We start from the raw sequence: 21,862 nt of genomic DNA, 5'->3' as shown, positions 1-21,862 counted from the left end.
GCCCGTGCGCAGCAACGAAGACCCAAGGCAGCCAAAAAAAAAAAAAAGTTAAAAAAATCAATTGTATTTCTATGTACTGGCAATAAACAGCTGGAAACCAAAATTTAAAATCATTTACAATCACTCCAGAGAGAGAGGGGAAGGGGGAGGAGGAAAGGAGGGGGAGCGAAAAATATTTAAGTATAAATGTAACAAAACATGTACAAACTCTGCTTAAAACTACAAAATGCTAATCAAAGATCTAAATTAATGGAGAGATATACTGTGTCCACGTATTGGAATATTCAACATAGTATAGATGTCAATTCTCTCCAAATTTAATGCAATTCCTATGAAAATCCCAGCAAGAAGTTTTGTAGATGTAAATAAGTTTATTGTAAAATTTATATGGCAAGGCAAGAGAAGTTAAAGCAATTCTGAAAAACAAAAAGTTGGAATCACACCACCTGATTTTAAGACTTACTGTGTAAACACAGTATCAAGACAGTGTGATATCTGCCAAGGGACAGACACAAAAATCAATAAAATGGAATAGAGAACCTAGAAATAGATTCACACAAGTACAGCCAGCTGATTTTTTTTTTTTTAAGAAACTGTTTATTTTCCATCAACCTATTTCCATTTTAAGAGCTTGTGGAAGAACTGCTTAAGACCACTCAGTGCTTGTTCCTAACCACTCAGCGGCCTGAGCAGTGGGAGCTGCAGACCAGTGTTCAGTGGCAGGTTGAGCACTCCAGCCTCCAGTGGGGAACTGTTGAAGAGGCACGGGGACACCTGCACACCTTCGGACCAGTCCACCACCTGGACTGGTAGCAGTGAACTCAGGAGCTGGAGCAATCCATTCACCCTGAAATTCCTCCTTGGTCACAGCCTTCTCAGCTGCTGCCTGCTCATCCTTTTCAATCTCTCCAGGATCTCTGTAGAAGTAGAGATCAGGCATGACCTCCCATGGGTGTTCACGGGAGATGGTGCCACGCATGCGCAGAACTTCCCCGGCAAGCATCCACCACATCAGACCCACTGGGAAGGAGTGAGCTCCCTTGTTGTTGCATGGGATGGCAATGTCCACATTATCGCAGAGGAGAGTCTGCGTTACACAGAGCAATGGTAGACAGGTTAACGTAAGAGGCCTCTGGGAGAGGCAGGTGGTCAGCCCTGGGATCAGTAACCACCGGAAGTCTTGGCTCCCGGAAGGCTGCCTGGATCTGGTTAGTGAAGGTTCCAGGAGTGAAGCGGCCAGCAATAGGAGTGGATCCAGTGGCAGCAGCAAACTTCAGCCCAGCTCGCTGGCCAGTATTCCTGGAGGATATGACACTGACATCAGCTGGGTTTTCAATGGCAACAGTGGCATGAGCTGCCAACAGAAGCTTCTCCCAGGTTCTCTTCAGATTTATTATGTAGATGTCATCACTTTTCCTTTTGCAGGTGTACTGTTCCACTTGGAAGCCAAGGTTGGTGCCACCTAAGTGGGTTCCTGCTGCAAGGAATTTGAGGACATCCTCCTCCTTCATTTGCAGGACATCAAAGGCTCTGGAAATTGTGAAAGTTTCCCTTTAAGTTACGATGGGAGTCCAGAACAACGCCGTATGGACCCCTGTCTGGCTGGCGCGGAAAAGCCAGCCAGCTGATTTTTGGCAAAGGTGCAAAAGCAGCTGAATGGGGAAAGAATGAGTCTTTTCAGCAAGTGGTGCTAAAACAACTGAATAAATAGGCAAAGAACTAAACCTCAGCCCTATGCAAAAAATTAACACAAAATGGATGGTAGATCTAAACATAAAATGGAAAATTATAAAACTTTTAGAAGAAATATAGGAAAAAAGTCTTCATGACATAGGGTCAGGTAAAGAGTTCTTAGATACAACTCCAAAGGCATGATCCATTAAAGAAAAAAATTGAGGACTTCCCTGGTGGCACAGTGGTTGGGAGTCCACCTGCTAGTGCAGGGGACATGGGTTCGAGCCCTGGTCCGGGAGGATCCCACATGCCGTGGAGCAGCTGAGCCCGTGTGCCACGGCTGCTGAGCCTGCGCTCTAGAGCCTGTGAGCCACAGCTGCTGAGCCCACGTGCCACAACTACTGGGGCCCGGCGTGCCTGAAGCCCGTGCTCCACAGCATGGGAGGCCACTGCAATGAGAGGCCCGCACACTGCAGCGAAGAGTGGCCCCCGTTCGCCACAACTGGAGAAAGCCCATGCACAGCAACGAAGACCCAATGCAGCCAAAAATAAATAAATAAATATGTGAAAAGTAATATATGGTTTAAAAAAAATTGATAAATTGTACTTCATCAAAATTAAAAACTTTTACTCTGTGAAAGACCACCCAGCCACGGACTGCGAGAAAATACCTGCAAATCACATATCCAACAATGGACTTGTATCCAGAATAAAGAACTCTCTAAATTCAAGCGTTAGAAAACAACTCAATTACGGACTTCCCTGGTGGTCCAGAGGCTAAGACTCCGTGCTCCCAATGCAGTGGGCCCGGGGTTCCATCCCTGGTCAGGGAACTAGATCCCACATGCTGCAACTAAGAGTTCGCATGCTCCAACTGAAAGATCCCGCATGCCACAACGAAGATCCCGAGTGCTGCAACTAAGACCTGGCGCAGCCGAAAAAAACAAAACCAAACAAACAAAAATAGAAAATGGGCAAAAGTCTTGAACAGAGGGTTCTTTAGCAAAGAGGGTATAAGGATGACAAATAAGCACATAAGATGTTCAACACAGCCATTATGGAAATGCAAATTAAAACCATGATGAGATGCCACTGCCCACCTATTAGAATGTCTAAAATTAAAAATTTTGACAATACTAAGTGTTTAGGAGAATGCAGAGAAACTGGATCTCTCATACACTGTTTGTGGGAATTTTCAATGGTCCAGCCACTCCGGAAAATAGTTCAGCAGCTTCTTCTAAAATTAAACATACACTCACCATATGACCCAGCAAGAGCACACATGGGAATTTACAAACTCGTACACAAATGTCCACAGCAGTGTTTGTAAAAGCCCCAGACAGGAAACAACCCTTGTGTCTTTCAATGGGTGACTGGTTAAAGTGTGGTACATCCCTACCATGGAATACTACTCAGCAATAAAAGTTGGATCAAGGAGACCCATTAGGCTGCTGGAAGACTACGTACATCCTAGAACAATACTGTGCTGAGCAGCTCAGAGTTTACTGTGGAAGGCAAACAAAATGAGCAAGACAGTGCAACCGCTGCTCAGCATGGAGCATGGATAGGGTTCAGTGGACCCTCAAGGAGGTACAGCCAATATGACCTTGGGGGGATGCAAGATGTTCCACAGGACGCAATGGCTAAGGTGAGGCAGTAACGTCTAGCAGTTGGGCTCAGATCCTGTGCAGTACCTCCTGTTACAATGGAGAGGTCTGGGAGGTCTGAGCCCTGGGAGATAGGGAAGTAGGAGGGAACCAGCAAAGGATTCAGAAGGAGCAGCTGATGAGGTAGGAGGAAAACCAAGGGATACGGTGATCTGGAGGCCAGGTGAAGAAAGCATTTCTTGGAGGAGGTAGTGACCAGCTGTGTCATATGCTGTTGGTAGGCCACAGGAGATAACAAACCAGTGGATTTAGCAATGTGGTGATTTTGCACTGGTGACTTGACAAGCATTTACACTTGATTGACCAAAGAACTTAGCTCGTTAGAAAAAAAAGGCAGAGAGTTTGGCTGTTTACTCTTACTTGAGACTTCCCTTTCATCTCGATAAACCATCTAACCACAACTCTTTGTTTAGTTCAAAAGCTTCCAAATTCAAAATAACACAGACCAAGGCATCTTACAGCATAGTCTTGAATAAACCTGAATAAACAAAAATATCTTAGGTCCAAGTGATTTTCTTCATTCAAGTTCTTTTCTTTAATTTTGTATGGGAGATTCACAGTTCTGATTTGTTTCCTTTCTCAGAGAGGGTGCTTATGCAATTCAATTTCCACAGTGTCATCAGCAGCAAACGCATTCTCACTTTACGGCTGGGGGAGATTACTTGGCCAGGATCACAAGCTGGTATACAGGAAACCCAGGGCGACCGATCAATTACTCCAATCTTCTACCTTGGAGTCCAGCGTGCTCTCCCTGACACAAAGCATCTGGTAGGTAGGTAGGTACTACTGTCCAATCAAAAACATTTTCATGATAGCATTCGAAGCCCTCAACTTAAGTTTCACTTCACTTCTCATCCAACTAGCAATCCAGGTCCTCTTCTCCCATCAGCCTGGCTTGTCACTATTCTAAAGCTGATGCTCACTTTTCTTAAATCTACCCAAATCCTGCCCTTCCTTCCTGCTCAGCACAGGCCACCACTGTCCCTGACTGCTTCCCCTTCACAGGGGTTTCCCCCCTCTTTCCCCTGTACCATTTCTCCACTATAATTTACAATCTCACATTTGCTAATTAATCATTAAAACAGGCCAAAAGGCGAAGACCTTATTCAGAGGGTAGGACACATCTAGGAAAGTGGGCGGGGGGGGGGGGGGGACAACAACAAAAGCTTTGGAGTAAGAAAAAACAGCTGTCATAAACTTGAGAACTTTGTTCTAGAAGAACTTGATTGGAGATTGGATTCTGTTGATATATTTTCACACAGTTAACAATGTGAATATTGTGGACCCAGAAGGCCCCACTAGCTAACATTTGTGGAGTGCCTGCCCTATACCAAGCACTGTGTTAAGTGCTTTACCATACAATCCAGAGACTCCGAAATGAGTAAAGTTGCCCAAGGCCACGGTCAGTATAGGATGGAACCAGCACATAAGCCCTCGCTTTAAACAATTGCATTTTCCAGCCTGTGAACAAGCAGCTTCACTGACTACACTGAGGCAGGAATCCTGACTGCAAGAAAGACAAGGGAACTGAAAAAAGCAGACACGAAAACTATAAGTGCATAGAAACCTGGGGTGTGCTCCGTGCAAGAACAAAGGGCCTTCCTGGTAGCTCCGGAGATCGGCGCTCCGTTTTGGCGAAACACAGAGGACTCAAGTTCCAAGTCTGAATTTACCCTTCCCTGTCCTGAGGATTATATTGTTTTTGGTAACGGCTGTTTTAGGAAGCTGGGAAGTAGAGTATACATTCTGGCGTAACTTCCAAAGAAAACGGTGAAAACACACACAAGACTTTTTCATCCTAAAAAGTTCAGGGAATCGGAAAAGTCATTCTTGAAAACCTCCTTTTTAAACAAAGGCGGTGTCAATCTACTTCTCACATTTGCATAGTAGTTTCTCTCTTTCCGAAGCCTTTCACACTCACCTATTTTAATTCTTTCAGCACTCCGGAAGGGAGTGGAATGGGGGCCAGGGATGGGGCGGAGCAGAGCATCAATACCTTACTATAAAACAGAAACTGAGGCCCGACACTGTCAACTCCTTCGCCCCCGAGGTCTAGGGGGCTAGTCGGTGGCGGAGCCAGAAAGAAACTCCAGATCTCACCAGCCAGTGCTGCCTCGGACTTGTTTCTAAACCATTAGGTTCCTCGTTTATTTCGTATACCCCGGGGATGTCCGACGAACACACCTCTGGGTTGTACGTGGTCTCCTTCAATCCAGGCGGGCTTCCCGGAGGAAACCGACCGTCTGGGAGGCGGGCGATGCCGCTAGCGGCGGCCTTCGTCGCGATGGTCGCGCATCGCGTGCAGGGGGGGGCAGCCGGGGAGCACCCCGGGGACACCCTCACAACCCCCCCGGCCCGCAGCAGGCTGTGTCACGTGAGGCACCGGGCTCCCAGGTCACGTGCCGGGGGGGGGCTCGGGGGAGGCGGGCATCCGGGCCGCGCCCGCCGGGCACGCTAGGAGCGCGCTAGGCCGTGCGGGTCGGAGCGGGCCGGAGTAGCAAAGGGGGGCAGTGGCGGTGGCGGCGGCCGCGGCGGGGGCGGAGGGGGCGGCCCCGCGGCCCCGCGTCCGCGTCACGTGGTGTGAGGCGGGCAGCCATCTTGCTACAAACACAAACAGAGAGGAGCGGCCGCCGCGGGAGCGCCAGCGCCCCCTCCCCCGCTGCCGCCGCCCCCCGGCCCGCCGCGCGTCGCCAACGCCCCGGGACCGGAGCCTCGCGCCGCCCGCCCGCCGCGGTAAGCGCCCGGCGACCCCGCGGAGCCCGGCCCGCGGCCGGGCCCGGGCCAGGCCCGCCCCCGAAGCCGAGGCGGCCGCGCCGAGCCTGCGAGAGCCAAAGCGGGAGCGCGGGCCGCCGGCACGGACCCTCCCCCGTCTCCTCCCGAGGCCGCCGCCCCCGACGCCCGGTGTGCCCGCCCTCCGGCCCTCCCCGCTTGACCCTCCCCCGGCGGGGGCCGGGCCCCCGCGCCGCCCGGAGGGAGGCCGGCTCCCTCCCGGGGGCGGCCGCCCGCGCCCCCGCACCTGGCGCCCCCTCCCTGAAGGGCACGCCGTCCTCCCGGGCCGGCCCGCCTCCTTCCCACCCCCGCGCTCCTAACGGTAGCTCTCCGGCCCTCGGAAGCCCGGCCCAGGCCCCCCGCCTACCCCCGCCCGCATCCTCCGCCCGGGGGCCCGGGACCCTAATGCCCGGTTCTCCCCGGAGATATCCACCAACGCGCCTCCGGTTTCTTATCGGCCTAAGCTGGGCCTGGCGAGTCTTAAAGTCCAAGCTTTCCGTGACTTCTGGCTAACGTGGAAGCCTCTCCTCTTAACCACAGCACTTCGCCTGGGTCTTCGCCTAAATTTCCTTTCAGCGAGCGACATTAGTGCTTGGTCATTGGGGTCTTCTTCCTCCCGGTTGCCCGGCCGTGTGAAACACCTTAGTCTGTCCTGTCGCCAGGCTGGGCCCTTCCCAGCCCATCTCCCCTGATGCAGCAGCTCCCCAGTCACGGCCCCTCACACTTTGCCTTTTTTTTTTTTCCAAGTTAACTTTAAAAAGACCCTCATCTCACACGTCTTACCCAGCCATTACTAGAATTCCCAGTGAGAGTACAGGTCTGGTCCATCATAGGGCCGGGCCTAGCCCCGGGGATAGATGCTCAACCAGTACTTGTTGGCCAGCTCTTTCTTCCAGTCACCCCAGTCTCACTCCCCTCTTGCTTCTCATTGCTGCTTTTCCAGAGATCAGCCTCCACAGCCTTTCTGCTGCCCGAGAGCTGACACGCGGTTGCAATTTAGCCCCCGCCCCTTGGCTTGCATCTGAAACACCTTGGGTACCAACAGGCTGGTCCCCTTAGCTTCTCACAGTGTGGGTGTTTGCTCTCTGGTCCTTCATCGGTACCGTTCCCTGTGCAGTCCCAGGCCACCCACCCTCACCCCAGACTCAGTTTTATTTCCTAGATGGTAGGTCTAGTGTGTCACTGGGCAGGGTTGGAACAGATCTGGGCGTTGTGTGGCTGCCATGGCCTGGACCAGGGACCTCGAGGGGTCCCACATGGTGATTACAGTCAAGTGAGTTCTGTTCTTAGACTCCTGGCCTGTCTTTCTCAGCCAGCAGATATGTCAGTGTTGTCTGTGGTTTGATGGATTAAAGGACCCCAGTTTGCCCTGGCTTTTACATCTGTAGTTGGAGTTTGGGATAGGAAAAAAAAAAAAAAAGCCCCACTTTAGAGCAGAGGAGGTGAGAAGTGGCTACGGGAAGGATTTTTTTGTTTGTTTTTTTTTTTGATGTGGACCATTTTTCAAGTCTTTATTGAATTTGTTACAGTATCGCTTCTGTGTTTTTTTTTGTATTTATGTTTTGGTTTTTTGGCTGCGAGGTATGTGGGATCTTAGCTCCCCAACCAGGGATCGAACCCACAGCCCCTGCATTGGAAGGTGAAGTCTTAACCACTGGACAGCCAGGGAAGTCCCTATGGGAAGGATTTTAAAAATTCTAACGAGAAATTAAAAATGGTTTAAAACTCACAAAGTGTGCTTGTGAATTCGGGGTGGTTCCTGCTGCACATGTGCCCCTTCTCCAGTCTCAGGTAGGGTGTCGGAGACGTCAGTGTCTCCTATCAGGGCAGCTGCAGCCTCTCTTCCTTGTTTTCTCTGCCTGGAGCCCAAGACTGAGCAAGTGGGCAGAAGGGATCAAATGAGGTAAAGTGTGAAAGTGTTTTGCAAACTTAACTACGAGACATGCTGCGGGGCGTTGTTATGATGGCTCAGAGGGCAGAGCTGGGAAAACTGACCAGCTGGGAAGAACATGGGCTTGCACCTCTTTTTAAGTCTCAAGAGTTCTCCTACCCCGCATGGAGAATCTTTCCATCCTGAGAAAGGGTGGAGTCGCCTCCAACAGGCTTGGGGCTGGGTGGTTGCTCAAATGTTGGGGAATTTGGTATTGTACTTCTGTTAATAGTGGTGCCTTCCTGTGCCAAAGCACATTGCTCTGGATTGGGGCTAATTTTCGCGGTGATGGAATGAGGAAATAATGTTCTTAACTTAGTGTGTACTGGGACTGCCTATTCTCTGGATTTTTTCCTTCTCCTGTAAGTTCTGAACCCCAGAGAACAGGGTCCCCTCGTGTTCCCTCAAGCCTGTCGTGAGCACCCAGGACCAGTGTGTGTCCTCTCCCTTGGACTCCGGCAGGGGGCAGTCTTTTAAGAGCAGTAATTCAGGTGTTCAGGGAGTGAGGGTATGCTGAGGCTTGAGAAGGAGAAGGGGGCGGGGTGTGGATAGATGTGGCAGACAGATGCTGAGAGGTGGGGGCTAAGCACAACATCCTTAGGTCAAGTAGCCGGGGAGGGATGCTGTCTCCGTCCGCTGCCTGCCACCTCCTCCTCTTTCCTTCACTGGAAGGGGATCCAAATGCTGGGCTTTCAAAGTTTGTGATAGACTCAGGACAATTTTGTTTAATCTATTCTTTTCCCGAGGATTTCCCTCCTGGCAGGATTGCAGGTTTCTCTCATGGGACAGTGTAATTAGGGAATGATTTCCTTGCTCTTCAGAGGCAGGAATGAGCTGGAGTAAATTTGGTTTCTCTTGTCTTACATTCTTCCCCATAAACAGACAGTAGGTATGGTTACCTTCTGCCTGCGGCACACAGTGGGGTTTCTTAACTGTGCCCCTGTTGGTAATCCGGGCCCAGACAGCTCTTTGCAGTGAGGGCCGTCCTGGGCAGCGTAGGATGTTGAGCAGCAACCCTGGCCTCTGCTCACTGGATGCCAGTGGCATTTCCCAGTCATACTGACCATAAATGTCCCCCGACATTGCCGCATGTGTCCTGGGAAGCAGAGTTGCCCCCAGCTGAGAAGCGGTGGCTTTGACGAAGGGCGTGGGAAAGACGCACGCCTGTTTGGAGCTAGAAACGGTGGGGCGCGTGTGTGCTGCCCACAGTCGGAGGGCCAGGCAGCCACCGGGCTTCTGGGAGCCAGGCCTCCCCTGGCTGGGCCCGCCTGGACGCTTGACCTTTCTCACCGGCCGCTCCTCCACTTCCTCTCGCCTGATTGCCTGTCTCTCTCGCCTCCGCAGTTTCCCTGCTTCTCACACCGGGAGCCAGCGCTTTTTCTCAGTTCGCTCCTTGCAACCAGGACAGAAGGGCGACGGCTGAAGTGGGAAGCGCCCGGCGGCCAGCCGCCTTTGCCACTCCCTGGAGGGGTGGGAGGGTGAGTTGTCCCCTTTCTGTCCTCTCACCCCGCAGCAGCTTTCCATGCTCGCAGGACTCTTTGTCCCATCCGTCTAGGATGGGGCTCTTCTGGGGTGGCCTGGAAGAGGCTCAGAACAGCCTCTCCTGAGTTTGTTTGAAGGAAGTGGGGTGTTTTTCTTGGAGTGACAAAGACTTAGTATGTGATAGCTATCCCCAAATGTCTTCTTTTCCCCCTAAGCCTTTTTTTTTTTTTTTACCAGTAATGTTTATTTTATTATTATTTTTTTTTGGCCGCACCACGCGGCATGTGGAATCCTAGTTCCCCGACCAGGGATCGAACTTGCGCCCCCTGCATTGGAAGCATGGAGTCCTAACCACTGGACTGCCAGGGAAGTCCCCCCACAAACCTTTTAAAAATGGTCAAATATAACATATACCATTTTAGCTATTTTTTAAAAATTATTTTTATTTTTTTGTTTTTGGTTGCATTGGGTCTTTGTTGCTGCGCGCGGGCTTTCTCTAGTTGTGGCAAGCGGGGGCTACCCTTCGTTGTGGTGTGCAGCTTCTCATTGCAGTGGCTTCTCGTTGTGGAGCACAGGCTCTAGGCACACGGGCTTCAGTAGTTGCGGCATGTGGGCTCAGTAGTTGTGGCTTGCGAGCTCTAGAGTGCAGGCTCAGTAGTTGTGGCTCACGGGCTTAGTTGCTTCGCAGCATGTGGGATCTTCCCGAACCAGGGCTTGACCCCGTGTCCCCTGCATTGGCAGGCGGATTCTTAACCACTGCACCACCAGGGAAGCCCCCACGCTAGCTATTTTTAAGGATACAATTCTGCAGCGTTAAATACATTCATCACGTTGTTGTGCAGCCATCCACCTCATCCCCAGAACTTTTTCATCTGCCCCATTTCAGCTGGAACTGTCCCTGTTAAACAACTCCCCACTCTCCTTGCCACCCCACCCCCAGCCCTGGCACCCACTGTCTACTCTGTTCTTCTGAATTTGACTCCCCTGGTAATCTCACGTGAGAGGAATCATCCAATATTTGTTCTTCCGTGACTGGTATGTTTTATTTAGCTAATGTTTTCAAGAGTCATTCGTTGGCCAAATTACATAAGGGTTGTAGCATAGACAGAACTAACCGGACTCGGCTGTTCTGGGAGGCCTACTCGAATTCAGTGACAGGAAGAGCTTTTCAACAGGCCTGTCTTCTCTGACGGCCGTGTGGGCTGTGGCGTGCTCCAGCTCCAGAAGTGGCTAGCTGAGGCTGTTGTAGAAGAGACGCCCGTGCCGGGGGAGGTCAGCCCTGCTCTGGATGGTCTCACAAGCTGCATTTCGCCCTAGGACGCTGGGATTCTGGGAGTGGGTCCCGTGGCTGTCGTGGAGTTTGCTCTGGGCTGCAGCTTTCCCCTGGCCCCTTTGGTGGAAACCCTTCTTCTTCCTTCCTTCCCAGAGTTGTGGAGTCTTGGAGTCGATGGGAACTGTGGAGGTGCTCCGGTCCCGCCTCCGCCCCAGCCAGTGAGGGAAGCCCTTACACGGCTCCCTGAGACCCTGCCCTCCCCCCATCTGCTTGGCACCACCAGGGATGTGCCGCCTCCTGAGAGCCGCCTCCGCTGTTCCTTAGAGGGACGGGTCGCTGCCACCACCACAACCGCTTCTGTCAGCCTCAGTAACTCTGACCTTATTCCCGCTTTGTGGTGAGGGAGCCTTCTTCCTAGCTTGTATCACGGTAACGTCGTTCCCTCCTTGGCTCTCTGTCCTTACGATCGGGCTCTTCCAATCCCAGGGACCGGGCCTCGGTGTTGACTCCGGTCTGGTGAGTGAGCCCTGGGCACGCTGGCTGGAGTGGCCGGCCACGGCCTTCAGCGTGCCCCACCTCAGGCTCTGGAATAGCCCCCGCTCCCCTTGTACTGGGTCTCTCCCCAAACTGAGTCTCTGGATTCTAGCTGCCAAGCGGCCAGACCTGAGTGTTCTCAGGGGAGAGGTAATTTTGCTCCCAGACAAACTTCTCACCCTCTTAATAACTGGCCTTTTCTCTCTCTAGAACATTTGGGACTCCAGTGGGTTTTTTGCTTGTGTGTGTGTGTGTTTTATCTTTGTCCTAAACATCCACGTGTATCTCAGGCACCCCTTCACTGAATGCTGGGCCACTTGGCGAGAGTGCCGAGCTGTCGGGAGGTGCCTGGCGTTCCCTGCCACACCCCCAGCACCTCCGCCGGGCTCGGCCGAGTGAACTGACTGCTCGAGAGGCCTGATGAGTGGAGGGCAGTGATGAGGAGGAGCAGGGCCTGGGCTGCCCTGTGCTCCGTAACCAGCGGCCTCCAGGCAGCTGTGGGCCTTCTCGTTATGCAGGACGGAGGAGGGCTGGAGGCAGGGAGGTCTGTCTCACCTTTAATTTAACCCCACTTTCTTTTCTTCGCCCCTCAATAAGGATCTTTCCCAGATGTGAAGGTCCCTCCCTGGGCACTGCTCTGGTCAGACCAACATCCAGTTGCCTGGGGACCCTGGTTCACTCCAGCACAGGCCCTTGCCTGGAGAGAGCCCAGCCCCTGCCCTGCCTGCTTCCCTGGGCAAGGCTGCCAGGTGAGTCTGGGCCAGAGGGAGGGCGTCCCCCTGCGGAAGCTGGAAGGGGCTCTGCCTGCCTGTTTTCCTCCCCTCCCCCAGGCCTTCCTCCACCGTGACTGTTTGGTTAACTCATGGTGTGAGTGGCACGTGGCTGGCTTAGGCGAGTCCTTACAGAGCCCATTACTGTACCCACCTAGTCCTCATACCCTCGGGCTCTCCGGCTGTGCTGTCTCCAAGGCCCAGTGTCCCCCACGTCTCCACAGGTGTTTGGAGAGTGAACACCCGGTACCCCCTCCCCTGCTCATCCCCTCGACCTCTAGGACACGCCCAGCTCCACAATGGCAGCAGAGACCCTCAACTTTGGGCCTGAGTGGTGAGTCAAGTGTGCTTTGGGTGGCGTAGAGAAGCCGGGAAGGACGGGGCTGCTCAGATTTCTGTCCCTCTCCTTCTCGTGCCCCTTCTGCAGGCTGAGGGCCCTTTCTAGTGGTGGCAGTGTGGCCTCCCCACCCCCATCCCCCGCCATGCCCAAATACAAGCTGGCCGACTATCGCTACGGGCGAGAGGAGATGCTGGCCCTCTATGTCAAGGAGAGCAAGGTAGGGGTGGGCGGGCGTGGGGTGTGGCCCAGTTGCCCGCTTGGCCTTGGCCGGTGGAGAGGGCCCCGGAGCATGTGATACCTCCTGCCCCCGTTGACAGGTCCCCGATGAGCTGCAAGACAAGGAGTTTGCTGCGGTGCTGCAGGAGGAGCCGCTGCAGCCCCTGGCGCTGGAGCCTCTGACTGAGGAGGAGCAGGTGGGGCCCTGCCGGCGGGTGCCACGTCTCCACCGTGGAGGGGGCTGGAGTTGGGAAGGCAGGTGGTGGAGTTGCGGTTGTGGATGGAGTGGGAGCGGTCAGGTGCCTGGGTCCTCACTCCCACCCCTGGCTCCCTCCTCAGAGAAACTTCTCCCTGTCAGTGAACAGTGTGGCTGTGCTGAGGCTGATGGGGAAAGGGGCTGGTCCCCCCCTAGGTGGCGCCTCCCGTGGCAGGGGCAGCACGCGGAGCCGAGGTAGAGGGGGGTTATGGCGTGTTCTGGGGCGGGCAGCGGTGGGATTCGCGGTCTTGAGGACTTGGAGGGGTGAGCCGGCAGGTTTCCCACGCGCACCTCATTCCTCCTCCAGGCCGCGGCCGCGGTGAAAGTTGCTTTTACCAAAGAAGCATTGAAGAAGGCGATGGGGCCTTTGGCCGAAACCCCCGGGAGATCCAGCGTAGCCAGAGTTGGGATGACAGGTGCAGGCTGGGAGAAGGGGGCACAGAGGCAGAGCAGAGAGGGGCCCCGGGGTTAGGGCCCAGGGTCTCACGGAGGAAGGCTTGGGTCTTGTCGTCAGAGGGCACCAGGAGACCCACCAGATCAGCCCTAGTCAGAGAGCTCTCTCTGTGCCCTCTGACCCCCTATGACCCTGCCCTTTTCCTTCCGATTCTCTGGGCACGCCCTTGGGCTTCCTTCCAAGCCCCCCCCCCCGTCCCCCTGCCCCCCCCGCCCCCTCCCGCACCTCTCGGGGCAGAATGAACAAGGTGAGCAGAGATCCTGCAGGTTGGGGGCGGAACTGTCCTCTGACCCACACCTGTCCCTCCCACAGAAGCGAGAGGCGGTTTGAGAAGTCGGCCAGGAGGGATGGAGGTATGGAGAGTGGCGAGGGTGGTGGCCAGGCCCTGAGTTCGTTAAGAGGTGGGGGAGGACTGAAATGGGTGGCCCCGGTTGGGGGATGTTTCCTGGGGGAGGTGGTAGGGGCAGGAGGGCCCGGAGCTGGGCTCCTCTTTCCCAGCAAGGTGTATAGTAAGAGTCTTGCAGGGACCGTGGCCGCCGCCCGCTGACTGTGTCTTCCCCTGCTCCCAAGCGCGATCCGGGTTTGATGAGGGAGGGGCTGGCCCGAGGAAGGAGCATGCCCGCTCAGATAGCGAGAACTGGCGTTCTCTCCGGGAGGAACAAGAGGAAGAGGAGGAGGGCAGCTGGAGACTTGGGGCAGGACCCCGGCGAGATGGCGACCGCTGGCGCTCTGCCAGCCCTGGTGAGATGGGGGCCAGGTGGGCGCCGTCGGGGGCGGCGGGTGGCGAGAACTTCCTGTGAGGGTGGGCACCTACGGCCAGGCAGAGGGAGCAGAGAGTTCTGGAGCGGGGCGGGTGGGAATGCAGTCCCGGAAGTGCCGGTTCCGGGCCGGGGGTCCCAGTGGGCGGCAGAAGAGTGGGGACTCTGGCTTGACTGGGATACCGATTCTCCTTCTCCGACTTTTCCTGCCCAGATGGCGGCCCCCGCTCTGCTGGCTGGCGGGAACATGGGGACCGGCGTCGGAAGTTTGAATTTGATTTGCGAGGGGATCGAGGAGGGTGTGGTGAAGAGGAGGGGAGGGGTGGGGGGGGCGGCTCTCACCTCCGGAGGGGCCGAGGGCCTGACGGCTTTGATGACGACAAGGATGGGCTCCCGGAGTGGTGTCTGGACGATGAGGATGAAGAAATGGGCACCTTCGATGCCTCCGGGGCCTTCTTGCCTGTCAAGGTATCTGCGAGGCGGCGAGGGGGAGACTTTTCTTAGAGGTTGGTGGGAACCTGCCCTGAGGGGGTCCTCTCACTCCACTCTTTTTTCCTCTGCCGTTCACCTCCCTGTCATATCCCCTAACCTGTGCAGAAGGGCCCCAAGGAGCCCATTCCTGAGGAGCAGGAGCTCGACTTCCAGGGTCTGGAGGAAGAGGAGGAAGAGCCTTCCGAAGGGCTGGACGAGGAGGGGCCTGAGGCGGGTAAGCCTGCGCGGTAGGGCAAGGAGGACGCCTGCAGCCTCGAGCGAGCGGGGTCCGCGGGCAACACGGAGGGAGGCCGGTGCCGACACAGTGTGGGGAGGAGCCTGCAAACAGCAGGGCTGTGTCCAGAAGGCCAAGGTTCAGATGAAAATCAAAGCAGAATCAAAATGACCTTCGACAGTCCCTCGAATCTGTCGAACACGGTATGAAACCAGTGGTATTGTGTGTACAGCCCCGGACGGTGATACGGATGCGTGTCCATTACCGCAGGGGCAAGAGAGGAAGTGTGCAAAGTGGGGTTTGTGGTGTCAGTTCACCGAACCTTAGTTGTGTTGACCAAAGATACGTGGGTGGACTCAATACCCAGAGGCCCTTCTGACCACAAATGGAAGGTTTGTGCTAAATCATTTTGAAGGCCTTCCGGCTCTTTGGTTTTGAATTCTGGTAATTACCCTTCCCTTTCAGGTGGGAAAGAACTGACCCCACTGCCTCCTCAGGAGGAGAAGTCCAGCTCCCCATCCCCACTGCCCAGCTTGGGCCCACTCTGGGGAGGCAACGGGGAAGGCGATGATGCTCTGGAGAAAGACCTGCCGGCAGCTGAAGGTAGCCAGAGGGCAGGGCCGCCCTTTCCCTGGAGCCTGGGGCTGGTGGGGAAGATGCTCCCCTTCCCTGTGGGAAGGAGGTGCAAGGAGTGTTTGTGGGGGGGCCAGAGTTAGCGCCGACTTTTCTGGAATAAGGGTGGTAGAAGGGGGACTGTCTCGCTCCCTTCTCTGGACTCACCCATTCCACCTTCCCTTCTTTGCTCCTTCTAGGAGACGATATGAGGGCAGTGCAGCTGAGTCCTGGGGTGGGTTCACCCCCTGGCCCACCTGGAGATCTGGAAGATGATGAAGGCTTGAAGCACCTGCAGCAGGTGTGAGGGGGCCTGAGAAGGCTCTGGGGATCCTCCCCTCTTGGAGGGACAGAGAGTCTTTATTCCGTCTGTCGTTGCCCCGGTTCCAGGCTCTTCCCCATTGGTCCCGCTGTGTTAGGACCTGCTCTCTTGACCCCACCCCACCTTAGCCCCAGCCCTGTCCGATGTTGCTGGGCTTGGCCGGTTAAGGCTTCCCCTCTCTCCCTGGGTTCCCAGGAGGCGGAGAAGCTCGTGGCCTCCCTGCAGGACAGCTCCCTGGAGGAGGAGCAGTTCACAGCCGCCATCCAGGCCCAGGGCCTGCGCCACTCTGCAGCTGCCACCGCCCTCCCCCTCAGCCATGGCGCGGCCCGGAAGTGGTTCTACAAGGACCCGCAGGGGGAGATCCAAGGTGCCCGTGGGAAACAGGGCATGCAGGAGGGGCTCCTGGGGCGTGGGGACAGCACCGTTCTCATCAAGGGCTCCTCTGGCGCACCTTTCTGACCACAGCCCCCTTTCCCTTGGCCCAGGCCCCTTCACGACACAGGAGATGGCGGAGTGGTTCCAGGCGGGCTATTTCTCTATGGCCCTGCTTGTGAAGCGGGGCTGTGATGAGGGCTTCCAGCCGTTGGGTGAGGTGATCAAGATGTGGGGTCGTGTGCCCTTTGCCCCTGGGCCCTCACCACCCCCACTGCTGGTGAGCATACCCCCCTTTGCACAGAGCAGGGACGGGAGGTGGGAGCCTGGCGGATGGCAGCGGGTGCTGCAGAGCAAGCCAAGGTCAGAGCCGCCGGAACTCTCTGGCCCTCACTCAGGGAAACATGGACCAGGAGCGGCTGAAGAAGCAGCAGGAGCTGGCGGCAGCCGCCTTGTACCAGCAGCTGCAGCACCAGCAGTTTCTGCAGCTGGTCGGCAGGTATGGGGGGCCCAGCAGGGCTTGTCAGTAGGGCTGCACTGGCCCTGTGGCCGGCCCACCTCATGCCCGTCCACTTCTCGGCAGCCGCCAGCTCCCGCAGTGTGCGCTCCGGGAAAAGGCGGCTCTGGGGGACCTGCCGCCGCCGCCGCAGCAGCAGCTCACCGCGTTCCTGCAGCAGCTCCAAGCTCTCAAGCCCCCCAGGTGTGTGGGATGCTCCATCCTCGCTCCGTGTTCCCGTGGCCACGCGCACAGCCCTCGGGTGGTGGGGGCGTGGGGTGCAGGCTGGAAATGGCTTTAGGGTGCTGAGTGTCAGTGCTTTGCTCCCCAGGGGTGGGGACCAGAACTTGCTCCCGACGATGAACCGGTCCCTGTCAGCGCCAGACTCGGGCCCCCTCTGGGACATACATACCTCAGCCTCATCACAGTCAGGTGTGTGGCCAGCCACTGCCCGCCCGGCCCATCCTGAGCCCTGAAGTCCCCTCCCTATCCCCGACGGCCGCGGGTGAGTGGGTACCCTGAGGCCTGAGCTCCCTCCTGCAGCTGCCTTTGTTCCCTGCAGGCGGTGAGGCCAGTCTTTGGGACATACCAATTAACTCTTCGACTCAGGGTCCAATTCTAGAACAACTCCAGCTGCAGCATAAAGTGAGTGGGCGTCTGGGGCTGGAGTCCTCGGGTATCGGGGGCCGGGCCACGGCAGGGAAGGCCTGACGTCAGGTCTGATGTCGACCGCTGCAGTTCCAGGAGCGCAGAGAAGTGGAGCTCAGGGCAAAGCGGGAGGAGGAGGAGCGCAAGCGCCGAGAGGAGAAGCGCCGCCAGCAGCAGCAGGAGGAGCAGAAGCGGCGGCAGGAAGAAGAGGAGCTGTTTCGGCGCAAGCAGGTGGGGGCCCGGCCGAGCGCACATCCTGCCTGGGCCAGGCGGGGGTGCCCGCCGGCCCTCACCGCGTCTCTGCCTCAGGTGCGGCAGCAGGAGCTCCTGCTGAAGCTGCTCCAGCAGCAGCAGGCGGTGGCTGCCGTCCCTGTGCCTCCTGCGCCCAGTTCCCCGCCCCCCCTGTGGGCCGGCCTGGCCAAGCAGGGCCTGTCGATGAAGACGCTGCTGGAGCTGCAGCTGGAGGGCGAGCGGCAGATGCATAAGCAGCCCCCACCTCGGGAGCCTTCGCGGGCCCAGGCTCCCAACCACCGCGTGGTGAGCAGGCTGGGCCTGGCCCCTGCTGGCTGGCACCTTGGGGCCCTCGGGAACCCCTTCCGGTCAGCTCCCGGGGTGACCCGGGGTGGGGGGCACACTGGTCCCCATGTGACCCTGGAGGCGCTCTCTTCTGTGAGGCCCTCACCTCACCTCACCCACCCGTCGTGCCACCTGAACGAACCTCCCACTCAGCGTTGAGTGTGTGTGTCCCGGCCTGGGCCACCCTAACTTACTGCCCTCTGTAGCAGCTCGGGGGCCTGGGCGCCACCCCCCTGAACCAGTGGGTGTCTGAGGCTGGGCCGCTGTGGGGCGGGCCCGACAAGAGTGGGGGCAGCAGCGGCCTGGGGCTCTGGGAGGACACCCTCAAGAGCAGCGGGAGCCTGGCCCGCAGCCTGGGCCTGAAGAACAGCCGCAGCAGCCCCTCTCTCAGGTGGGCGCCGGGGCCTGCGGGGGTGGGCGTGGGAGGGTGCGGGACTCCTGAGCTCATCAGGTGGGTCCCGGGGCCTGCGGGGGTGGGCGTGGGAGGGTGCGGGACTCTCTCAGGTGGGCGCCGGGGCCTGCGGGGGTGGGCGTGGGAGGGTGCGGGACTCTCTCAGGTGGGCGCCGGGGCCTGCGGGGGTGGGCGTGGGAGGGTGCGGGACTCTCTCAGGTGGGCGCCGGGGCCTGCGGGGGTGGGCGTGGGAGGGTGCGGGACTCCTGAGCTTCACCTCCATCCCGCTCAGTGACTCGTACAGCCACCTGTCGGGTCGGCCTGTGCGCAAAAAGACGGAAGAGGAAGAGAAGCTGCTGAAGCTGCTCCAGGGCATCCCCCGGCCCCAGGATGGCTTCACCCAGTGGTGTGAGCAGATGCTGCACACGCTGAGCACCACGGGCAGCCTGGACGGTACAGGCGGCTTTCCCCGGGAGGCCGGCTGGGGGTACCAGACCCGCATCGGTGGGCTCTGACAGCCCCATCCTGCCCCGCAGTGCCCATGGCTGTAGCGATCCTCAAGGAGGTGGAATCCCCCTACGACGTCCATGACTATATCCGTTCCTGCCTGGGGGACACGCTGGAAGCCAAAGAATTTGCCAAACAATTCCTGGAGCGGAGGGCCAAGCAGAAGGCCAGCCAGCAGCGGCAGCAGCAGCAGGTGAGGTTTCACAGAGCCCTGGCCAGAGGCAGTGAGGGCGCCCAGCGCTCCCCTGACCGCCCCCCTCCCTCTCTTCTGCTTGGCAGGAGGCTTGGCTGAGCAGTGGCTCCCTGCAGACAGCCTTTCAGACCAACCACAGCACCAAACTCGGCTCTGGGGAGGGCAGCAAAGCCAAGAGGCGGGCACTGATGCTGCACTCGGACCCCAGCATCTTGGGTGAGTTTGGAGTGGGGAGGAGGCTCCTTGCTCAGCACTGGGCAGGAGCCTGGGTGGGTGAGCTCAAACCCAGCTTCCCCTGGCTTCAGGGTACTCCCTGCATGGACCTTCTGGTGAGATCGAGAGCGTGGATGACTACTGACCAGCCCGTCCCACCAGCACCCTGGGCTATAGGCCAGGGGCAGCAGCAACGGCTTGGACCCCTGGGTCCCCGGCCTGCAGGCTCCCCACGAGGAGCATAGGAGGAAGCAGGGGCAGGGTCCCCAGCACTTGTTACAAACCACACGATGCACCTTAACTCACCCACCACGAGGCACTTTACAGATTGGGGGGAAGGGTTTTTTTGTTTTGTTTTTGTTTTTAATTTTAAACAACATTGAAGAAAACATTAGAGACAAAAAAAAATTGTTAAGAAGGAGACTCTAAGCACTCCCTTTCCCTTTTGGGGATGGGGGAGCAACAATGGAAGATCCACAGAGGTTTTTGTTTCGTTTTTTTTTCTTTTTTTTTCTTTTTTTTTAAGAAAAAAGAAAAACAAAAAAAAATGGTTAGGAGACTGAAAGAAAAAACACACTGTTATTTTGGGGCAGTGGGGACACGGGCCCCACGGACCTGTCCTGCCTGGCCCCCGAGGCTGCACTTACCCTCCCTGCCCCACACGGTGGGCCACTGGGGTAACTGGAAGCTGGGGTGCCAGCAGTTTGCACAGCGAGGCCCCCTCAGCCCCGCCGGCCGGACCCGCTGTGAACGGCTCCCTTGTTGCTGTGACTGTGGCAGAGGTGTCTGAGGTGGGGGCCGAAGTAGCCCCTTGGCTTCGCTGCTTCTGGGGAAAGTTGCACAAATGGGCCAGGCCGCCTCAGCGCCCCAGGCTGCCGCCCTGCACTGGCTGACAGGGTGGATGGGAGAGGGCCGGCAGTGCCAACCTCATCTGGCTGTCAGGCCGGCAGAACTTCCACTCTGGCCCTGGTGAGGGGCTTCCCCCTCCGCTGCCATTCGGGGGGCCGGCCTGGGTGCGAAGCTGAAAGTTCCAGCTCCCTGCCTTGCCACATGAATGTATTCTCTGGGCCACGAGCCCCTGCTCCGCCCGCTGCCTCAACCCGAGAGAGGTGGGGGCGGAGCAGTTCCTCCAGGAGCTGGAGAGAGAGGCGCCACTTCATGACTGTTGTTCCTCCTGTGAAGGGGGCAGGCGAGGGGCCAAGGAGGCCACGGAGTGGGCCGCTTGGGGCTTCTGGTTGCAGTGCGGGGCTGTTATAAGGGAGCCCCCCACCTGCAGCCAGCTGTGTGGGACATGGACCACCCAGCTCGGCCCTGACCCCTCCATTGACCAAATGGGAGAGGAGCAAGCGGCCTCTCCCCTCCCTGCTCCCCTCATGTTTTTAAATGTTGGGTAGGGTGGGGTGTCAAGAATGGGAGTGTCTATCTCTCCTGGGTCGGGGGTAGGCTGCCCTTCACCAACTTATTCCCAATCACCCACCTGGGTTTGTCTCCATTTGGGTTGTTTGTTTTTTTTTTTTTTTAAGTTTGTTGTATCTTTTGGATTTCTCATTTAACTTCTCCCGTGGACCTCATTGCTCAGAGCGCAGTATTAGGGCAAGATTCTGCCACTGCCTCCCCTCCATGAATGTATTTATCCTTCCTGCCCTGGGGAAATGGGGAGTGGCCCCAGTTTTCTTTCCCCATCTATCCCTAGAGAGATGATTTTTTAACTTTTTTTTTTTTTTTTTTTTTTGCACCAAAGTGGCAACTGGGTCAGTGTTGGGGGATAAAGCTGGCCTCGGGGGTGGAGGGGCCCCCTCCACCTGCTTCTCCCTGGTTTCAACAGTGTTAGCGTCCGTGAAAAGACAATATTCTCTCTAAAGCAATAAGGGGGTGATGGGCCAGGGGGAAATGTCTTGCTGCTGCTGGCCCCCCAGCTCCCCCTTTCCTCGAGCCAGTATTTGGTGGCATTAGAGGTGTTGGGGGAGTACTGTTGTGACTGAATGTAACTGCCCCCACCCCTGCCGCAGCCAATGCAGGGGGAGGGGGGATGACACTCTTCCCCGTCTCTTCCTTCCCCTCCCCCCCCAGCTAAAGAGACTTTGAATTTAGGGGGCCCTTGAGCCTGGAGAGGCCTTAACCCTGTGAGGAAGTGTAGGGGGAGCCCTCTCCCACCCCCATCCCCTTCTGAGAGTGGTCAATGTTTACAAGCCCCTGAGCCCCCCAGCCCAGGGACTCAGGCCCCTTGCTGTCCTTTCCCAGCCCGTCTTCCTGGGCCCCGGCTGCTCCCCCGCCCTTCCTGGGGTTAGGGTGGGTGCAGGGGTCATTCTGTATCCTTGTCTGCCTTGTACCCACCATCTCCCCAACCTGTGTGACTCCCTTCTCGTCTACCTGCCTCTGTAAATACTCCGCTTCCCCCCAATAAAACTTGGTGTGTGTTCTCCCCTTCTGCGTCTGAGTTGTTTCTTGGGGTAAGGGGATGTTGGGAACGAGAGGCACAGCTCAAAAGAGCTGGGAACTGAAAAAGCCACAGGCAAGGGGTGGCTATGGTCGGCCAGCCTAACCAGGCCAGACTAGAAATGGGAGGGCTGTGTGTGTGGAACACCTGTGACCTGCGGGCCAGAGAAGGTCCTCCCACCTGTGACTCCGCTTCTGGCTGAGGAGGAGTGGTAGTCCCCACCCCACTATTTGGAGCCCCACATCCCCCCAGCTGGTCTGCCGCTG

The 21,862-nt window shown here is 56.9% G+C and overlaps 1 protein-coding gene and 1 pseudogene across 13 annotated transcripts; one reads left to right on the top strand and one right to left on the bottom strand.

Annotated features, from left to right (window-relative positions):
* Positions 1–385: 385 nt before the first annotated feature.
* Positions 386–5,926, bottom strand: LOC137206727 (small ribosomal subunit protein uS2-like; annotated as a pseudogene).
* A 26-nt stretch (positions 5,927–5,952) lies between these two features.
* GIGYF1 (GRB10 interacting GYF protein 1) lies at positions 5,953–21,583 on the top strand. Of its 13 annotated transcripts, XM_067705770.1 has the most exons (28): positions 5,953–6,074; positions 9,385–9,518; positions 10,949–11,192; positions 11,927–12,078; positions 12,324–12,433; positions 12,527–12,656; positions 12,757–12,852; positions 12,995–13,106; positions 13,219–13,327; positions 13,678–13,718; positions 13,936–14,106; positions 14,338–14,591; positions 14,721–14,829; positions 15,295–15,432; positions 15,642–15,742; positions 15,959–16,130; positions 16,249–16,409; positions 16,516–16,634; positions 16,719–16,835; positions 16,963–17,063; positions 17,194–17,276; positions 17,370–17,510; positions 17,589–17,816; positions 18,062–18,246; positions 18,539–18,699; positions 18,783–18,946; positions 19,033–19,162; positions 19,252–21,583. In XM_067705770.1, exons 5-28 carry the CDS (start codon positions 12,399–12,401, stop codon positions 19,302–19,304), a joined length of 3,111 nt encoding a protein of 1,036 aa, XP_067561871.1. In that variant the 5' UTR covers positions 5,953–6,074; positions 9,385–9,518; positions 10,949–11,192; positions 11,927–12,078; positions 12,324–12,398; the 3' UTR covers positions 19,305–21,583. The 13 variants fall into 13 exon arrangements, with proteins under 13 accessions (XP_067561871.1, XP_067561872.1, XP_067561877.1 ...); XM_067705771.1 differs by lacking the exon at positions 10,949–11,192; XM_067705776.1 differs by having other exon boundaries at positions 10,949–12,078; positions 16,516–16,567; positions 16,727–16,835.
* The last annotated feature ends 279 nt before the right edge of the window (positions 21,584–21,862 follow it).

Source organism: Pseudorca crassidens, chromosome 15, assembly GCF_039906515.1.
Source record: "Pseudorca crassidens isolate mPseCra1 chromosome 15, mPseCra1.hap1, whole genome shotgun sequence".
Lineage (NCBI taxonomy): Eukaryota > Metazoa > Chordata > Mammalia > Artiodactyla > Delphinidae > Pseudorca > Pseudorca crassidens.
Note: the sequence above shows the minus strand (reverse complement) of the source record. Positions and strands in the feature narration are given on the sequence as shown.